Source organism: Neomonachus schauinslandi, chromosome 1 (assembly GCF_002201575.2).
Source record: "Neomonachus schauinslandi chromosome 1, ASM220157v2, whole genome shotgun sequence".
Taxonomy (NCBI): domain Eukaryota; kingdom Metazoa; phylum Chordata; class Mammalia; order Carnivora; family Phocidae; genus Neomonachus; species Neomonachus schauinslandi.
The window spans coordinates 91,006,128-91,025,786 of NC_058403.1; the positions used below are offsets into that span (position 1 = coordinate 91,006,128).

The 19,659-nt window shown below is 41.8% G+C and overlaps 1 protein-coding gene across 2 annotated transcripts; it reads left to right on the top strand.

Annotated features, from left to right (window-relative positions):
* The first annotated feature begins 439 nt into the window (after window positions 1-439).
* On the top strand, window positions 440-19,241 carry TNFSF10 (TNF superfamily member 10). Of its 2 annotated transcripts, none has more exons than XM_021702580.2 (5): window positions 440-619; window positions 6,821-6,958; window positions 9,753-9,795; window positions 15,281-15,385; window positions 16,980-19,241. In XM_021702580.2, exons 1-5 carry the CDS (start codon window positions 497-499, stop codon window positions 17,429-17,431), a joined length of 861 nt encoding a protein of 286 aa, XP_021558255.1. In that variant the 5' UTR covers window positions 440-496; the 3' UTR covers window positions 17,432-19,241. The 2 variants fall into 2 exon arrangements, with proteins under 2 accessions (XP_021558255.1, XP_044770748.1); XM_044914813.1 differs by having other exon boundaries at window positions 474-619; window positions 9,753-9,798; window positions 16,980-17,629.
* Window positions 19,242-19,659: the final 418 nt, after the last annotated feature.

A 19,659-nucleotide genomic window follows, 5' to 3' on the forward strand; every position in this document is an offset into this window, starting at 1 on the left:
TGAACTGCTGCATGGGGCCACGGAGTGACGTTGGAGAGATGACAAAGGAAGCTTCTCCCGAAGCAGCCTGCATCCCCATACTAGAGTGGCCCCAGCTGATGGTCAGATCTGTGGTCTTGCTCCCAGGGATAGGTTGCTGGCATGAGATGCAGCATGGGAGCCTAGGAATTAGCACAGTCGCTGGGCAAAGGCACAGCCACGGGACCCAAAAGGCCCCCAGCACTGGGGAAGCAGCTCTTTGACCCAACACACAGCCCTTCCAGTTTAAAAAATTTTTAATGTCTGTTTCCCTCCTTGGTCCCTGACATTCCTATAAAATGGAGAGAGCTTCCTGGAATTCTCCTCTTCCTAGCCTGTTATTTTCAGTTTTGTTTTGATTCTAGTTTTAAATAAGTGAAACCTAAGAAGAGCTCCACCCCTCCTCGTTGGTTTGACAACAATAACCTGCTGCCCGGCTGCCTTTGTAGCAGTGAGACTTGGACAGGACCACGGCAAGATGCAGGCCATGGGGGGCCCCAGTCACGGGCAGACGTGCGTGCTGATCCTGATCTTTACAGTGCTTCTGCAGTCCCTCTGCGTGGCCGTGACTTACATGTACTTCACCAGGGAGCTGAAGCAGGTCAGTACCATGCACACGGTCCCTGACAGAGGCTCTCAGCCACCCCGGGGTTAACTGCCTCTGTGTCCTCTTCTGTGAAGAATTTACAGTAGGGAAAAAAAAAAAGTTCCCTCTCTCTGCCTGTGGACCCTAACTGCTAATGCATGTGAATACTGAGGACCTTGCAGACGTGTGAGTTGAAAGGATTGTGTGATCAGCGTGCAGTTACAGAGCTGGCTTGACCGGCTACTAGCAGACGCAGGAACAAAACTCCTAACCTGGTTTGTTTTTTCTCTTCAACAGCATGAGCATTTTATAATACTAGCAATTGAACCAAAGCAGGCACCAAGTCTTAGAATGTCATCAGGTTTATCTTTTTCCTCCAGGATACGGGGTGGGGTGTAAGTCCGATCTTTGAAACATGTTTTGGTTTGAGATCTGTGGCATTTCTGTGTTGACAATAGGAAGGATATGAAGGACTGGCATTCGTCTATTCCCTAGCCGCAGACGTGTCATGCATAAAGTCTGTAATAAAGTCTGTTACCAGATGGACTCCACATTTTATGTTCGTGATAAAATAATGGAAAGTAAAACGATGGTTCTATATCTGTGGGTGGTCCAAGTATGAATGCAGGTACATTTGACAGAGGGGGGAAAAAAACTTTGTGCCATTTTAGTTCCTGCATTTCTCAACTATATAAAACTTTTGGAACTATGAATGCAAAATGGCCGAAAATAAACCAAGTTAGCTTTGGGCTTCTAACGTATGTTTTGACTAATTGTGTATTATATAGTAGAGAACTGTGAGCTGGAAGGAACTTTGGATATCCCCCTCCCTCCATTTTATAGATGAGGAGCCTAGAGACCCCCAGACAAAATGACATAGCTCAGACAGGGCTTTGGAAGCGGAGCTGAAGTCAGTTCTTTGGGCACCTAAATAACACTCCTTCCTCCACAACAGGGTGTCCACAGGGCTGACATGTTTGCACCCTTGGATGCACACTGCATCCTGCTACATTATGATAAAGCAACATTGCATCTACCAGCTGGCTAGGAAATGCAAGTAGAAGGGTCTCAGAAAAATATAAATTATCCAAATGCCATAGAGTGAGTATCTGTTAAGGAAATGCAGTTTCATATTTGCTTATCTCAAATGGTTGCAAATTTTTCCTTTGGAGTTGGATGACGTAGACTCTTGTTTGATTTGCAAGTAATTATGAAAATTAGGGGCTACCCTTAGATGACCTGTGAGGTCAGCTTTGCTCTAGGGCAGACTCAGAAGAGTCTGGATATTTGTAACTAAAACATCAGTGTAACTATAAACATGCCTCTAGTTCTAAGTCTACCTTAGAAGCTGGAATACTGCTGTGTTTATGAAATCGGAGCTAGCCTGTCCTAACCTTTGTTAACTTTGCAGGATACACAGAACGAGTCTGTCTCTTTATTACGCAAGTCATTCCCTCAGTTTGCTGACATTACAAGTTGGCCTAATTTTTTTTTTAAAGATTTTATTTATTTATTTGAGAGAGAGAATGAGAGAGAGCATGAGAAGGGGGAGGGTCAGAGGGAGAAGCAGACCCCCCGCTGAGCAGGGAGCCCAATGCGGGACTCGATCCGGGACTCCAGGATCATGACCTGAGCCAAAGGCAGTCGCTTAACCAACTGAGCCACCCAGGCACCCCAAGTTGGCCTAATTTTAAGACTGAATTAACTAGTTCTTGACTGAGCAGACTCATGCACTTCTCTGTGTATATGATCAAGTGTTTTTTTAAAGTCGACTATAAAAATGGGAATCTCGAATAAAGCTTAACGTCTCTGCACATGCATACATTTTTCTTGATTGCATAGTTACATATGGATACATATATGTATAGACATACGGAAGACTTCATTGAGAGTGCCTGAAAGGGAAGAAAATTAACCAATGTTGAGCAAATACTGTGTTCCAGAAACTTGGCAAAATATTGCTCTATTTGATCCTCATCACAATCTTATAAATAGAATTACCCCATTTTACAGATAAATAAGGCTCAGGAAGTTAGGTGATTTGCCCAAAATTATAAAACAGGTTAAAGGGAAAGCCCAGTTTTGAGCCATGGCATTAGATGGGTGCTCAGTAAACTATAGCCATTGTAATTAGTATTGAGAAGTTTCTTGAAGTCATCACCCACTTCATCAGGAATGCTTGCAAGGAAAAATGAATCTGAGTCTCTTTGGTTGCCTGTGTAGAACTTGGAAAAGCATATTTAACATAAGAATTAATTTCCTAGGGGCACCTGGGTGGCTCAGTTGCTTAAGTGTCTGCCTCTGGCTCAGGTCATGATCCCAGGGTCCTGGGATTGAGCCCCACATCAGGCTCCCCGCTCGGTGGGGAATCTGCTTCTGCCTCTCCCTCAGCTCATGCACTCTCGCTCTCTCAAATAAATCAATAAATAAAATCTTTAAAATAAAGTTTAAGAAAATTAATTTCCTAAAACAGATCACAGATTCCACTTTGGCTGATGAAAATTTCCAGAAGATAGACTGAGCAAGGATTATAGGGAGTGTGGCCTAAGGAGGGCTGCGTAACATCTGATCGGACCTTCACAAATAAGCACAAAGAAGACTGTAGAAACTAGCAAGCCCAAACACTAAATATGGGCTTAGCCTCTAAAGTTTTATGTCTCTCTAGGAATATTTTATGACAAGGGGACTGCCTATCACTGCGGCATCATAGATGGGAAGGACAAAGGAGAAGGGAACCCTTAGCCACCAATCTCCATAAATGGTTCTTTATGCTACTTGTGGTTTGCAGAAAATGATTTCCAGAAATGCATGTCAGGGCAGCAGAGAAAGTCAGTGCCACTGCCTCAAAGCCTCTGAGCCAGCTGGCAAAGGAGTCCACCCTGGAGACCACAAGCCCTGCCAAGGACTGGTTGGCCTTGGCGTAGACAACCACCATGTTTGTGATGGCACCCACAGCAGTCATGGTGGAAATCCACCTGTTGGGGCATCTGGAGCAGAAGAGCAGGCACTTGGTGCAAAAGCTGTCTGAGTGGCGTGCAAATGAAAATAGCACGCATGTCCCCCGGCCCCCAACACCCAGACGTGGTTAAAGAGAGAATAGCTCTAGTCTGAAATATGCTTCAAGAAATTCATGCTTTGAAGTGGGAAGGGTATGGGAAAAAAAAGGACAGGGAGGGATTCATCACATTAATCATCATGAATCATTCTTGAAACAACCAGGGCACCCCCTTCCTTAGGCAGCTAGTCACCAGCACTGGTCAAAATCTGTAGGAGAAACCACCAAATATGCAAGAAACATGTGGGGATGGGGAGGAGGGTTGCGGCTTTCCCTTTGGGTTTCGATTGTTTGGAAATCAGTCTTTATTCATAGAATGTCTAGAAGGTGAAATACCACAATGTTGATCATTGTGATCTCTAGATGGTATGATTATGAATGTCTTTTTTCCTCTTTATTTTTCTATATTTTATAAATTTTCTACAGAGAATGCCATAAAAAATATCTATGCTATCTATATATGATGTTTTGTAGGCTCAAAGAACATGACACTTTTATATAGTTTTAAGAGAAAACAACCATACACACAATTGCCCACATACAATCCAACAAACAAGAGAGATCGTCTAGAGGTTAATTAAGAAGTAGGATTAGGGTGATTTTAGTGGGTTCTTTGTTTGTTTATTTTTCACTTAGAAAAGGGTTTTTTACTTTTCTATATTTTGCAGGTTGCCTGTATACCATCAATGTTTCTAGGCTTCATTAAATTGGGGGTAACAATGGAGTCACATTAGCTTGTCAACCTCCCTCCCAGGTAGACCTAGGATCTTATTCAATTTTCAGGGTTCTCCCTCCCACCTCCTAGAGGTGTTTCCGGAAAATCCCCAGCCGGTGTTCAGAACCACTAGGCCGCAGCTGGGTCTGGCCTGGGCTGGGCCCTGCTGCATTCCCACCCTCTCACACTCCTCTTCAGTTCCCAGGAAGCTGCCAGCTCCCTTACTTCATGGTCCCCAGGCAGCTCTCAGCTCTGCCTTCTCCTGCCCCTGGCCTTAGCTTCCCCTGTTCTTCATCCTTTCAGGCTGAGAGACTTTCCAACTGCTATGAAGGAAGAAAATAAATTGCCCTCCTCTCTGTGTCATGCACATCTTTTCATTTCAACAAGTTAGAGAAGTCTGTGAGCCTGTTTATTCAGTTTCATCAAACCAATGTCTGGCCAGAAAACACCCATACTGGTTGTACTGGGACGGTGTCCAATGTAGCTAACTTGCTCTTCCTGGAACCACCCTCTAGCCTTGTACTGAATCCAGCTCCTCCTCTCTGAGCCTCCCCACCCCCAGTTGCTGGAAATGTTCTTGTATTTCTAAAGCATACCCAATTGAGTTCCTTCCTGGGAAATGCTTTTTAGCTCCCACAGATATTGGAGATGCAAATAGATGTCTACAGGAGAAGAGCATGGGGAGTGAAGGGGCAAAGCAATGTTGTCTAACTCCACCTCTGGTCATATCTCCACTCAGGTGGCCCCAGCTGTCACCCCTAATACATCTACTAAGTTGAATGTTTGGCTCTTGTAATTAAAAACAGGAAGAAAGAAAGTAAACATTTATTTAAAAGTAAATGAATGTTCACTGGGTGTTATGCACAAACAATGAATCATGGAACACTACATCTAAAACTAATGATGTAATGTATGGGGATTAACATAAGAATAAAAAAAAAAAGAAATAATACTTATTATTAAAAAAAAAAAAAGTAAATGAATGTTCTATGCCAGAGTACGTGGAAGGAATTCATCAACTCAGGTTTGTACTTTTGCCCTTGAGGGAGGTTGATCAAATGTCCGAGGGGTACATGGCTGGGCACAGAACAATGTGACTCTGGCTGGGACGTCTCATAAACAAGTTATTTTGATTTGGAATGAGGTTGTCTTTTTATAGGAAGGAGCATCATTAAGTTTGATCTTTCCTTCAAGCTTTGGAGTCCCCTGAGTTCAAACGACAGATAAAAATGGCCATTTCCCCATTTATTTCTCCAGAGAAGGGCGATTCAGATTTGTACAGGGAAATAATATCTCCTCAATCCCAGTTGTTAAAAACAAAAACCGGAAAAAAGAAAAAACCTAATGTCCAACCTTGAATGGACTTCCCGTTTTTCTTTGTAAAATTAACCAGTTATCAGCCTGGAATGTGCTGGATGGTTTGGGATGTATGCGTGCATGCATTTGTGTTTGTGAGTGCATGTGTGTGTGTGTGTGTATACGTGTGTGTGTGTGTGTTTAATATGAAGCTAGGACTTTGTTGACAATTACCTGGTCATTATAAATGTTTGCTCTCAATCAGAAGGAGGGGACAAACCTTCAAATGGTGTTTCAAGTGTCTGGAGGTAAATCCCTGGCTAGTGTGGACATTTAATAAAACAATGTTAAAATTTCCAGTGGCAATATGTTTAAGATTCTGCCATCCAGAGGAGTAGAAATCACAACAGTAACTAGAATTTACCCAACACCAAAAGCTCAGATCAAGAAACAGAACATTACCTGCACCCCAAAGGCCACAAAGGACTTGTTTAATTTTTATTTAGGATTCTGGAATTTAAATGGACTCTATTGCCTACCTTTTTATTTATTTATTTATTTTTGAGAGAGAGAATGCTTGAGCGGGGAGGGGTAGAGGGAGAGGGAGAGAGAATCTTAAGCAGGCTCCACGCTGAGCCCAGAGCCCAATTCAGGACTTGATCTCATGACCCTGAGATCATGAGCTGAGCTGAAATCAAAAGTCGGACACTTAACAGACTGAGCCACCCAGGCGCCCTTCTATTGCCTACTTTGTACCTAGGTGGTTTCCCATCTTTAGAATGGGATCCTCACCATCCCAGAGCTGGAAAGGACCTCAAAGATCACCACATTGAACCAGCTCAAAAATCAAATAAAAAACAGACACAGAAGAGAAAAAGCAATTTGTTGAGAGACACACCGGGCCAGTGAAGGGCATTGTGACCCAGGATGTCTGGCCCACACCTGTAACCTTTCCACAATATCCGGCTGCTTCCTTGTATTCACTAGACAAAGGACAGCATGCTTGCTTTTATTTCAAGCCATGAGCTTATCTAGGGTGCCAAGATGTCTCTGAATCTGTCATCCATCAGTTCTCTTGCTTTAACTCGTAAATGAACAAAAATAAAAAGCTCTTGTGTGTAATATTGTGTTCTATTCCATCTTAACCCAGATGCAGGACAAGTACTCCCAAAGTGGCATCGCTTGTTTCTTAAAGGAAGATGATATCCCTTGGGACCCCGATGATGAGGAGAGTATGAACAACCCTTGCTGGCAAGTGAAGTGGCAACTCCGTCAGGTTGTTAGAAAGGTAGGTGGACCACGGGGTCACGCCACCAGCAGGCATGGAAGGTCGCAGGAGAGGGAACACTTAAGATCATCAAGTGGAGATGGCTCATTTTGCAAAGGAGGAAACTGAGGCCCAGAATGTTTAAGTGATTTTCCCTGAATTCATAGAACTAGGAGAAAGTGGAACAGCACCAAACAGTGGGTCCTGGCTGACTCCTGGTCTAGAGTTCACTCTTCTACTCCAGAGAGCCTCCCCATTGAGTCTAACCTTTTTTATCTCCCATTGTGGAAATTGAGACACAGACAGGGCAATGTGTTCCAGGTCACACGACGATAAAAGATGTGTGTGATTTTGGTATTGTTGCTCAGAAGACAGAAGAAGCCAAATACTGGTGTTTTATACTCTTCCAGCCTTGTTGATCTCTGGAATTAAACATATATTTATTTTTGTATGCATGTAGAGATGAAGAAAGAGGAAAAGAAGAGGGAAGAAAGAGATACTTTGAGAAATTGAAGGTGATGACATCTCAATTTATAGTTAATAAATAACCAATTACAAAATACCTGTTTATGGAAGTTGCTTAAACAGGATTTCTAGCAGAAACACTATGTCAGCAAACTGTTTCACTAAATCACGTAATTTTACTTTCATAGTTTTACCTTCTGCCTGTCCGGAAAGGTCAGATGAGAACATGGGTCTGAAAATACTCTGTAAACCGTGAAAGAACATCCTTATTAAAAAAAAAAAAAAAAATACTGGGGACATTCCCAGGGCAGGAAGGAGGTGTGTTTTAAAGATATGATTGCAAGTCCATTGTTTGGTGCTCAGTCTGTCTTTGCATAGAAACAATGTTATGCTTGTGGTTAGGGCTCCAGTTGATAACCCAAGCAGTCTTCACAGTAGAGCCCAGATGTCCCCTAGGATGCCATTTCTATGAGAAATGAAATCCGACCTCATCTGGAGGCCAGGGCAGGGTGCCCACTGTACACAAGCTATACCAAAGCAGCTGTGACTCCATTGCCCCAGGTGGTGAGGACCAGGAAGCCTGCGGTGGGGGAAGGGGGGGCCTCCTGAGGAGACTGAGGAATGGGACTCGGCAGTCCCTGGGTTGGTGGGGGCAACCCACAGGTGGCAGGAGAGAGAAACTCAGAACTAGGGCATAAATCTGGAGCCTAAGAAGGGGGCTGGATGCTGGGGCTGGGAGTGGGGGGTTAGAGAAGTAGTGGGGATAGACTCCACATACCTCTCTCTTGTTCTCTCGCTCCCTCCCATTCGCACACGTTGCCACTCACTAGAATAGGGAGAGGCTGGGAGAGGACACAGACAGGTGGTGGCAGGGTAGCGGGGAAGGATTTCCCATTTTTCTCCGGCACCATTAATGGAACAGATTATTTTCCAGTAAACATCTTATCCCTATTCCATACGGTATCTCATTTAATCCTCAGAACAGCTCTATGAGGAAGGAATCAAAATTATTATCTTCCTCTTTCTTTTTTTTTTAAGATTTATTTATTTATTTTAGAGAGAGAGAACCTAAGGGGGACGAGGGTAGAATCTCCAGCAGACTCCCCATTGAGTGTGGAGCCCGACTTGGGGCTGGATCCCATGACCCTGACCCTGACCCTGGAATCAAGAGTTGGATGCTCAACCAACTAGGCCCCTTCTTCCTCCTTTTTTTTTTTTTTAAATAGATGAAGAAATTAAAGTTCACATCAGTTAAGTAACTTGAACAAAGTCTCCAAGAGCTAGTGATTGACACATTTGAATCTGGTCCATCTAACCAGACTGTCATCATTTTTTATTCTGCCTCCCACACTATGGGAATTACCCCTCTCTCTTTCCTGCTCCTTCCTTCCTTCCTTCCTAACTTCTATCCCAGAATGAGAGAGACAGAGAGACTATGCTGAGGCCACCACCCCATGCCCATTGGGCTAAGGTCCGACCTGCCCTAATCGGATCAGCGTTTGAGACCAAGGGGAAAGCAGAGAGCTTCTGGTTTGGGGTGGGAGTACAGAGGAGGGGAGTTTCTGGCAGTTTCAAAAGGAACAACATGGCGGAAAAGGAGGGCAGTGATGGACAAAAGCCCAGGTGATAGAACTAAGTGGAGGGGACTTTAGAAGCCACGGATGCGCTCAGCACTACTAGCTCATCTAACAGAAAGACTAAGGTTTCCCTCTTTCTTACTGGTTTTCCCAACGGGTTAGTACAAAGAAGGTGATACTAGTTGTTTAGTAAAGGTATTGGCACTTGGTAAAACATGTTTATGTGAAGGATGCCCTGGCCATGTGTCAGAAGTGAGAGAATGACACAGTGTGGCCAGGTCCTGCCTTGATGGGCTCTGTATGTCTGTGGGTCTCATGAGAGAGAGCGAAGCATGCCTTACCCCTTGAGGCTTGGGTCTGCCCAGCCATTCAAAGCCCCTGAAAGCACTATTACACAGTGCATTTACACACACACTTGCCTGCAGACCCACACCCCACACGGAGAAACTGAGGAGGCCTGGGCACCACATCCAGTAGCCACAAGGAGGTCTGGGGAACATTAGCTTCATCTAACTTGCCAGATGGCACCTTCCTCCTGGGCTGCTCCAGGTGTGGCCTTTGTTACAGAACTTTCCACAGCAGCCTCTGCCTCAGTATTGCCCCAGCTCCCACCCAAACCCGTGCAAACCCTGTGCTCGAACAGCTAAAGCTTCAGAGGTTCCTATCTGACGTAGAAATGACATCTTAGACATCAGCAAGAAGGGTCGTAGACATTCTGTAGTCAGTTGAAATTTTTAGGGAAATTAACAAGATTTATTTAATACTGTTTGCAGATGATTTTGAAAACCTATGAGGAAACCATTCCTACAGTTCCAGGTAGTATTTTTTGTTTGTTTGTTATTTTAATTCTCTACTGTCGACTTCATGACAGGGGGAATAGCTCTCCAGCCCTTTTTCTCTGCTCCCATCCACACGTCCCCCCTCGGACTGCGAGTCAGTTTCTCAAGCCACTTGATTCTATTTTCCTATTTGCGTTTGGCAGTTAGAAAGCTTGGAGCCAATTCTGGGACCCGACCTGTGGTCAAAACTATTTCATTTGAATCTTGTTTTTCCACCATGGATTTCCCCTTCACCTTGATTTCTTCAGTTATTTACTTTTTACTTTCAAATGTGTTGTACATAAGTCATCTGAATCCTTACCGGAATATGGCTGGAGGTAAGATAAATGAGGGCCCCAACGTAACCCATCTTCTCTGCTTCTGGCCGCCACGAGGCTCTATGCCTTTCTTTACGCAAGAGCCCTTTGCTTCGTCATCTTTCCGAGCAATCCTTTACCCATCACACTTCTCATCTTGTGGTCCCTCAGCCATGACCACTTTCCTGTTCATGGTCAGCAGCCTGTTTCGACCCACATTCCCTTTGAGGGCTGTTGCCCAGGCTGGCTTCTTCCGTTCCTGGCTTCTCATATAACTGACTCCTTCTCATTCTCAACCTATCACCTCATTGTTACCTCTTCAGAGAAAAATTCCCTGCCTACCTTTCTAAGTAAGTTCCTCCCACACCCTGCTATTTCTTTTCTTTTTTTTTTTTTAAAGATTTTTATTTATTTATTTGACAGAGAGAGACACAGTGAGAGAGGGAACACAAGCAGGGGGAGTGGGAGAGGGAGAAGCAGGAGAGGGAGAAGCAGGCTTCCCGCAGAGCGGGGAGCCCGACGCAGGGCTCGATCCCAGGACCCTGGGATCATGACCTGAGCCGAAGGCAGACGCCTAATGACTGAGCCACCCAGGCGCCCCCACCCTGCTATTTCTATAGCACTTATCTTGTGCATTTCCTTTTATTTGTATATGTATTTTTTATTTGTGTGCTGTCTGATTCCCTACTAGATTAAAGATCCACAAAGATAGAACACATGTCTGTTTCTCTCATCTGTCTATACCTAGCCCCTAACTTGATGCTCCAAACCTAGTAGATTCTTTTATCCCCTTGGCCCTGAGGTGTAACACCTTTCATGAGCATGTGTGTGTGTGTGTGTTTGTGTGTGTGTGTGTGTATTTTGATTGAGATGAAATTCACATAACATAAAAGTAACTTTTTTTTGAGGTATCATTCTCATTTTATTTTATTTTTTCATTGAAGTAGAGTTGACATACAACAATATATTAGTTTTAGGGGTACATCATAGTGATTTGACATTTACATACATTACAAAATACTCACTACAATAAGTATAGTTACTATCTGTCACCATACAGAGTTATTCCAATATTATTGACTATCTTCCTTGTAATGTATTTTATATCACCGTGACTTATTTGTTTTATAACTGGAAGTTTGTACCTCTTAATCCCCTTCACCTATTTCACCCATCTCCCCAACCCACTCCCTTTCGGGCAACCATCAGTTTGTTCTCTGTTTTTATGTGTCTGTTTGTCTTGTTTTGTTTGTTTTTAGGTTCCACACATAAGTGAAATCTTACATTATTTGTTTTTATCTGTCTGACTTATTCCACTTAGCATAATACCCTCCAGGTCCATCCATGGTGTCTCAAATGGCTAGATTTCATTGTCTTTTATAGCTGAGTAATATTCCATTGTGTATATATACCACAGCTTCTTTATCCGTTCATCTATCAATGGACACTTGGGCTGCTCCCATATCTTGGCTATTGTAAATAATGCTGCAATGAACATAAGGATGCACACATCTTTTCAAGATAGTGATTTCATTTGCATTTTCTTGGGATAGATATCCAGAAGTGGAATTGCTGGATTGTATGGTTTTCCTATTTTTAATTTTTTGAGGAATTTCCATACTATTTTCCAGAGCAGGTGCACCAAATTATATTCCTACCAGCAGTGCAGTAGGGTTCCCTTTTCTCCACACCCTTGCCAGCACTTGTTGTTGCTTGTCTTCTTGTTATTAGCCATTCTGACAGGTGTGAGGTGATGTCTCACCGTGGTTGTGGTTTGCATTTCCCTGATGATCAGGGATGCTGAGCATCTATCCATGGCAGGGCAGGAGCAGCTTTGAGGGGACACCGATCTCAGCCGGGCTGTTGTAGAGGACCTTCTACCAGGATGGGCAGATTGGGTGGGGCAGGTCCACAGGGCAATGCCAGGGCGAGGCGAGCGGTGCGAGCAAGGTAGACGGAGAGAGTGAGAACTGGCACGGGTCAGTGCATCAGGCCAGCTAGGCAGAAGGAGGGTAAGAGGAAAGGCCTCCAGCTCTCTGTTCCCAAAGCAAGTGCCTATAGATCCCTGCCTTTCTATCACATGCCCTGAAATTAGTCAATAAATCTCCTTCACATATGGCCCAGGCACTTGTGAACCCACTGCCTCTGTGCTGGGTCTTGGAGTGAGTGAGTTTGTGTGCAAGCCATTTAAAAGCAGAGTCTTGGTTTCCTGTAGCCCTCTGGCTTTCCTGGAGGTGAGCCGCACTGATTTTCAAAGCCGGACATTGTGAGAGCTTGTCGTCCCAGTGCAGGTCCCCAGGCAGGGGGGCAGTGCCCCATGTGGGTCTTGACTCCCTTGCTCCCCAGGGGGAGCTCCACACCTATGTATCCCCTCTCCTCTTGTAGATCACATCACCTTGCGGGTGGGTCCTGACCAGACCTTGTCTCTGCTCCCTTTCAACTCTTCTCCTTGTGGTTTTCCTTTATAACTTTAGCTGTGGAAGATCTGTTCTGCTAGTCTTCAGGTCCTTCTCAGAGACAACTGTTCTAGATGCAGTCGTAGCCTTGGTGTGTCCGTGGGAGAATGTGAGCTCAGGATCCTCCCACTCCACCACCTTTGAAAATGTTACGATGACCCGTTTTGAAGTGCCCGATTTAGTGGCAGATCGTGCGTTCATAATATTGTGCTACCACCATCCCTCCACATAGAAGGTTCTCAATACATATTTTTTAATGAATACACAAGTCAATAAAACTATGGAATAAAATTTGCTACTTTTTCACGTTTGGCTCACCATAGCCCCATCTTCCCATATTAGTGGCCACAGAGGCCTGAATACATATACCAGAGACTGCCAACCTAGGGCACACCAGCCTGGCGGAGAAGAAACAGTTCTTTAATGTAAGTGTTGTGATGATGTCTTTTTACTTTTCCAACTCTCTTTTTTCAAAACAACAAGCTTCCTCATTGCTTAACAACTCCCATTTTTCTTTATTAAATAGGCTTTATTAAACATGAAGGATAAGACCTGTTCTCAAGGTCTACACATTCTTTCTGATTATTTTCCCCAAAGTGAAAGGGGTAGTCAGACCGGTGAACACTCCCCTTCTTCTGATGAGGCACAACAGATCCATGGTATACAGTAGATGCATGTACTATTTTCAGTGTTGTAAGAAGACTACTCTTCTCTATTCGTCACAATAAGATGTAGAAATCACGTGCTCATCAGTATACCAAGATTTATTCATGACACCCAAATAGACATGTTCATGGGTTCCTTTTCCACGAAGTGTTTGCTGTAGCCAGTAGGAAATCTCCTCTTTGTTTGTTTGTTTGTTTACTTATTTATTGAAATCTCCTCTTTAGAATTTGCTTTTATATTTAGGCTTTCCCAAATTGCAATGACCTCAAATGTAAGATATTTATAATTGAATTCGGTTATTGAATATTTTAAAACAAAGTGTTAAGGTCTAAGGGCAGGCAAGGCATTATGAATTATTTAACAGTGAAAGTTAAAGGTGAAAGGACACATCAACCTTGAAAGCTGAGCATTCTGAGAGTATTATGTAATTGATCATGCATCCCCATGATATGTTTGGTCTTCAGAACTGTACAGATGCCCACCCATCCTGAATACGTAACAACTTGTACCAGATAGATGGAAGAGATTCTTATTTCCTATTCATTCCTTTCCTATGAAATTGTACCACTTCCTTTCATTTCCACCTCCTACTAGCCTCAATGAAGGCCTCCTGTTCTCAGTCCTGATCAATTATAGTCTGGTAACTTGCCAGTCCCCAGCCCTCCCACCTTCTACCCATCAAACCTTACTGTGAGATAGGATAGCCTAAAGCACAACACATTATCTCTTCACTTCTCCTACCAAAATCTTTCAGAGTCTTTCCGTGTCCTTACAATCCACATCTCTTAGCTTCACATTCAAATCCTCTATCATTTGGCTCCTCATTCAAGCCTGAAACTGAACTCCTCCGATGCTGTGGCCCAGGAATGCTTTGTGCATCCTGCCTCCAGCCCCTGTCCTGGATCTCTTAGAATGCCCTTCTTCCGTTCCTTCCTTCCCAAGTCTGCCCCTCCTCATCCTGTTCAGATCATTATCCTTGCACCTCAAATATTTGCTTGCATTCATCTGTCTCTAATTCTTTCTCCTTGCTCCTAAAAGAGTGCCTGGCATAGATGTGATGGGCACTTTGGTGTGTTGGAGTAAGCCTTAGCACAAACCTTCCCCTGACCTCAGTCCTCCAATAAATAGGAATCTTTCCCTCTTCTGAACACACATCCCCCTTTATTTATATTTCTCACAGATAAATTTTCACTGTCTAGTTCATATCTTTCCTAAAAGACTGTAAGTCCTTTGAGGGCTCAGTCAGTGTAATCAGTGATTATTCTTTGCAACCTCTGTCCGGCATAGTGCCGTGCCTCATTCCTGGCAATATTTGCTTGATGAAAGAATATCATTTATCTTAACAACCAGTGTAAGCACACTGGGGAAATTTGAGCTGATTTTTTTTAAAGGGTAGTTTGTTGAATTTGTATATTAAAAGGCTGCTCCAAAGTACTTCAGAATGTGATCAATAAGTGTTATTTGTTTATTATGATCTATGAATTCATGATTCTTATGTTTATATACTGATTATCATGACCAGTATGCCAATTCATATTTCTTTTAGGGGGGCGGGGGCGGGGGATGAACTATTGGGAACCAGTTTGTAGCATCTATAGACCCTCCTTATCGCTGTTACTCCTTTAGAATTAGGATCGCTCTGATTGTTTCTATATATAACTCGTGGAAATTCACCAGTGCTTGGTTATTTGTGCACTTTAAATGACTCAGTAGAATTATTACATGTCCACAGTTATTTACTTATTTGTTTGTTTGCTTTGGAAAAGGCCAGAATCTTCATTTTGTTATATTCTGGTTGGACCTTACCTTTGAAATGCCGATAAATTCTGACCCAAGTTACTGCTTATTCTTCTCATCTAAAATACTTTCGAAATTAAACATAAGCTGGAATAGATGGATCACCATATTAAAATGTAGGCTGTTTTACAATCCACTTTGGAAGCCCAGTGTACTTACAATGTCTGACCGATAGCAGCTCTGAATAACAATGTATTTGAAAAGTGGTTTGACAAGTGCTGAAGATTTTTTGTCATTTTTCTTTTAGAAAAGCAGCTAAATATTCCTTACGTAGTAAGTGAAAGACGTCTTCAGAGAGTAGCAGCTCACATAACTGGAAGCAGTTGGAGAAGAAGCATGTTTCCAGTTCCAAGTAAGAGAAACAACAAATAAATGGCTTAAAGGAAGGCAATGGAAAAATTCTTCCCAAATAATTTATTCTTTTAACTTGTACATGAAATGCCGATATGGCTGTCTACAAAATGTTCGTAGGAATCTGGGCTCAGATTGACTCTTTTCAGAAGCAAGATTACAAGACAAATAGTTCAATAACTGCTCTCAGGAAAGTTATGTGGTGGGAGAACTTTGTCTTTGAGTTCCCCATGCCCCTATTTGTGCTTTTCTTCTCTTCTTCAAAGTAATTTCTCTTTCTCACTCCCATCAAATCTTCCTCCTCTCTAAAGGTTCTAAATCAATTATTTACTTTCACCATGAGTCACTAGGTATTCCTTGTGGCATTTGTATTTGGTTGAATTACGGGAAGTTGCCACAGATATGTCAGTTTCATGTAATTTAACCAATTAAGGTAAGCCTATTTCTACCTAAAGAACCAGTGTCCACGCAGTGCTGTAACAGTGCAAGAGTCTTACGGTCGAAATATCCATGTTGGAATACCAGCTCCTCCTTACCTAGATATATGTCTTGAGCAAATTACCTAATCAAATCAAGCTTTAGTTTCTTCAGATACAAAGTAAAGATAATCTTTAAGTCATAAAATACCGAAGATTAGCGCAGGCAAAATTCCTGTGTATTGTAAGTACTCAATAAATAGTTGCTTTTATTATGATGAGAGGTTTTATCCCAAGTTAAAGAAATTTCAGGTTTCAGTTAAAATATGAAAAGATTGTGGGATTTTTTTTTTCGGGGCAGTTGCCTTCCTGGTATTCCTCCACTCATGCTTTATGAATGATTGACATGTTCTGCCTATGAGTGAGATCATTATTATAATGTTACTGTTTACTATTCATCAAGAAACACGATAGTTGTTTTACACTGTTGAAAAACTAAATTTTGCACCAATCCTGGAGATGAGCCCAAAGTTAAAGGAATATCATGTTTTGGTAGGGCCCTTTTTCACTCAAAGTCTTTGGGAGCTAAAGACCCAGGGGTCTGAACATCTTTAAATCTGAGCTCTCTTTGCCAAACCATGTGCCCTGTCTTATTGTGGACTAGAGATGTTTTCTGCTTGAATGGTGCCTTTGACTCTGGATTGCTGAGAAAGACCAAGAAGGAAACCAAAGAGACCCAAGGAAATATCAATAAGTTCTGAGCTCCAGGCTTGAAAAATTGATAATGTTTCTTTTAGTTTCCTTATCTGTTACTCATTTGCACTCACCAGCATAGGAAGGGAGGCAGGGGTTTGGGACAGAAGTTCTGTCCAGGAGCAAAGATTGCCATCTGAGTTAATCATCCCTCATGCTACAGTTTAGACCTGTGGCCTAAGTGGTGGATGAGGTACAGAAAAGTAAGGGACTTCCAGCAGATCACAATGATACAGTAGCCTCCAGATTCCTATAAGACTGAAATTTAGAATCCTTGTAAGATCGAAGGAGCAAGAAGTTTTATACTAGATTGAAATTCTTTAAAATCCCCACCAAAAAACTGGCTAGCCACAGCTACTGAGATAATTCTTACCTTTGCTACAAACTTCTTTCTTTTAATTTTCTTTCTCCCTAAACTTCATCCAGGCTCCAAGAATGAAAAAGCTTTGGGCCAGAAAATAAACTCCTGGGAGTCATCAAGAAAAGGACATTCATTCTTGAATAATTTGCACTTGAGGAATGGAGAGCTTATTATCCTTCACAGGGGGTTTTATTACATCTATTCCCAAACATACTTTCGATTTCAGGAACCTGAGGAAACTTCGGGAACAATTTCAACAGAACAGAACAGAAAGAAAAACAAACAAATGGTACAATATATTTACAAATACACAAGTTATCCTGACCCTATACTGCTGATGAAAAGTGCTAGAAATAGTTGTTGGTCTAAAGATTCTGAATATGGACTCTATTCCATCTATCAAGGTGGGATATTTGAACTTAAGGAAAATGATAGAATTTTTGTCTCTGTAAATAATGAGCAATTGATTGACATGGACCAAGAAGCCAGTTTTTTTGGAGCCTTTTTAATTGGCTAAATAATCTGCAAAGAAAAACATTATTCTCAAAGTGACCATTCACAGCAAAGCAAGGAAGTCGGAGCAAAGCCACTTCAACCAAAAGACCAAAAAAGCAACACGTGCTTCTCTAATATCTCTGAAAATGACCAAGTCATTCTAAGAAAGTGAAATTGCCGAAAGAACTTTCAGGGATCTAGCAGATATCAGTTTGCTAGCAGAAGTCTAAAAGATTCTGTTTCTAAACACTTGTGTAGCAATAAACAGCTGTCTTTATTATCTACTCTTGTGAAGATTCCAGAAGAAAGATTAATGATCCATCTATTTTTTATGTAGGCTCCACAGCCAATGTAGAGCCCAACAGCGGGCTTGAACTCACAACCCTGAGATCAAGACCTGAGCTGAGATCAAGAGTCAGACACTTAACTGACTGAACCACCCAGGCACCCAATGATCCATCTCATAAGTATTATATCACCTTGGTCACTTCCAGGTTACCATTAGGGACAACATTGCCAAAGTTGAAAGGAGAACCACAAAAAGGTCATGATCTTGGGAGGTAGCCTCTGTCAATATATGCGATGTGCAAAGGGTGTTTGTGCTGTGCATGACCTCACAGGAGTTATCTCATACACCTGGATTTGATGGAAATAAGAACATTCTACTCAAAATAATATCATTTTGTTAAAAAAAAAAACTAACTAAATTTATGCTCAGTGAACAAAGAAGTATTTCTGAATGACTTGTGATTTTCACTCCCAAAAGTCAGGCTGGTCAAAAGCACTGATAATATTTTTGATAAAGGACTCCATAATGAGTGAACAGCTAGTCAGAACAAGGCAATTTGGTCTCATGGGAGCAGAAGGAGAATAGGAAAGTGGAAATGCCAAACACAGGTAAATTAGCAGAAAAGAACCTAGGAAAGATCTGATCCCCACCCCCTACCCTTCTACCCCATCCTCCACTGCCAAATGTCATTGTCTAGTATACAAATGCTTAAGGTTGTTTCAGTTACTTGCCTCTGTCAGAAGAAGAGCAATTGCTTTTATCTGCCAAAATTGTGACACAAAACATTCTATTTCACCATTTAATCTAACCAGTTGGAGAAAAAAAATTAGTTGGAGTATTTGTCCAATCTCTTCTAACTGTTGTCCTAAACACAGTATAATTCATACTTTGGGCTTGTATGCTCAAACGTTCATTTAAACGTATCTGATCAAGTAAGTTTTTTCAAAAGAGGCTCATTTAAATTTAAATTTACGACATGCTCCAGATACCTGGCACTTCTGGCCCTTCTTACTCTACTTTCTATAACACTAGTTAAGTTTTTACATACTGACAAATTGACTTCATTTGTTATTCTGTTTTTTAAAGCCTGCCTCCTCTCACCAGAATGTAAGCACTGTGATCGCAGGGAACATGTAGTCCTGCTTGCATCTGTAACCTCAGGACCTGGGACAGTACCTTAACATAGTACCCACACAAAATATATTTGTGAATAAACGAATGATGGAGTGAATGAATACCTAATCCTATGGGGAAAAAAATTTAAAACCAGCCACTGCCTTATCCCTTATACTGAAAAAAAAACGTTGAGGAATTTCAAAAGTAATCTCAAAGTGAAGAAAACCTTTTATTTTCTTATTTTTTTAAAGATTTAATTTTTAAGTAATCTCTACATCCAACGTGGGGCGCCAACTTACAACCCCAAGATCAAGAGCCGTACACCCTACTGACTGAGTCAGCCAGGAGCTCCAAAGACCTTTTAAACAAGGATTTAAAACTCAAAGAAAAAGACTACAATATGTGTTAAATAAAACCTTGAAATGAAAGAGAAAATTAATTTTTACTCTATATTTTTATACTAAATATGTAAGATATGTTACTTTTTCAATAAAAATGACATGTTAAAATGTGTAGTTTTTGTTTAATACTTGCATTTGTTTTATGGTACCAAGATTATTCAAATCTTCTTCTAATCTCTTTTTCATGATATCTTTTATCTGACGTATCTTACAGAAGAAAGGAAATAATTGCTCACTTTTTATTTAATGTGTTAAAATATATCAGTCTTTTCCTTTATAGTTAATGCTTTTGTTATGGGTTGAATTGTGTCCCCCGAAAAGGGTATGTTGAAGTCCCACTTCCCACTACCTCAGAATGTGAGCTTATTTGGAAACAGGGTTGTTGCAGATATAATTAGTTAAGATGAGGTCATAGTGGAGTAGTGTGGGTTTTTATAACAATAA

Bases quoted from the DNA above. Each gene is read 5' to 3' on its own strand.
- TNFSF10 (XM_044914813.1), top strand. From the start codon at position 497: ATGCAGGCCATGGGGGGCCCCAGTCACGGGCAGACGTGCGTGCTGATC. The intron at 9,799-15,280 runs GTATTTTTTGTT...TTTTTCTTTTAG, and splicing joins CATTCCTACAGTTCCAGGTA to AAAAGCAGCTAAATATTCCT. The intron at 15,386-16,979 runs GTAAGAGAAACA...AACTTCATCCAG, and splicing joins AAGCATGTTTCCAGTTCCAA to GCTCCAAGAATGAAAAAGCT.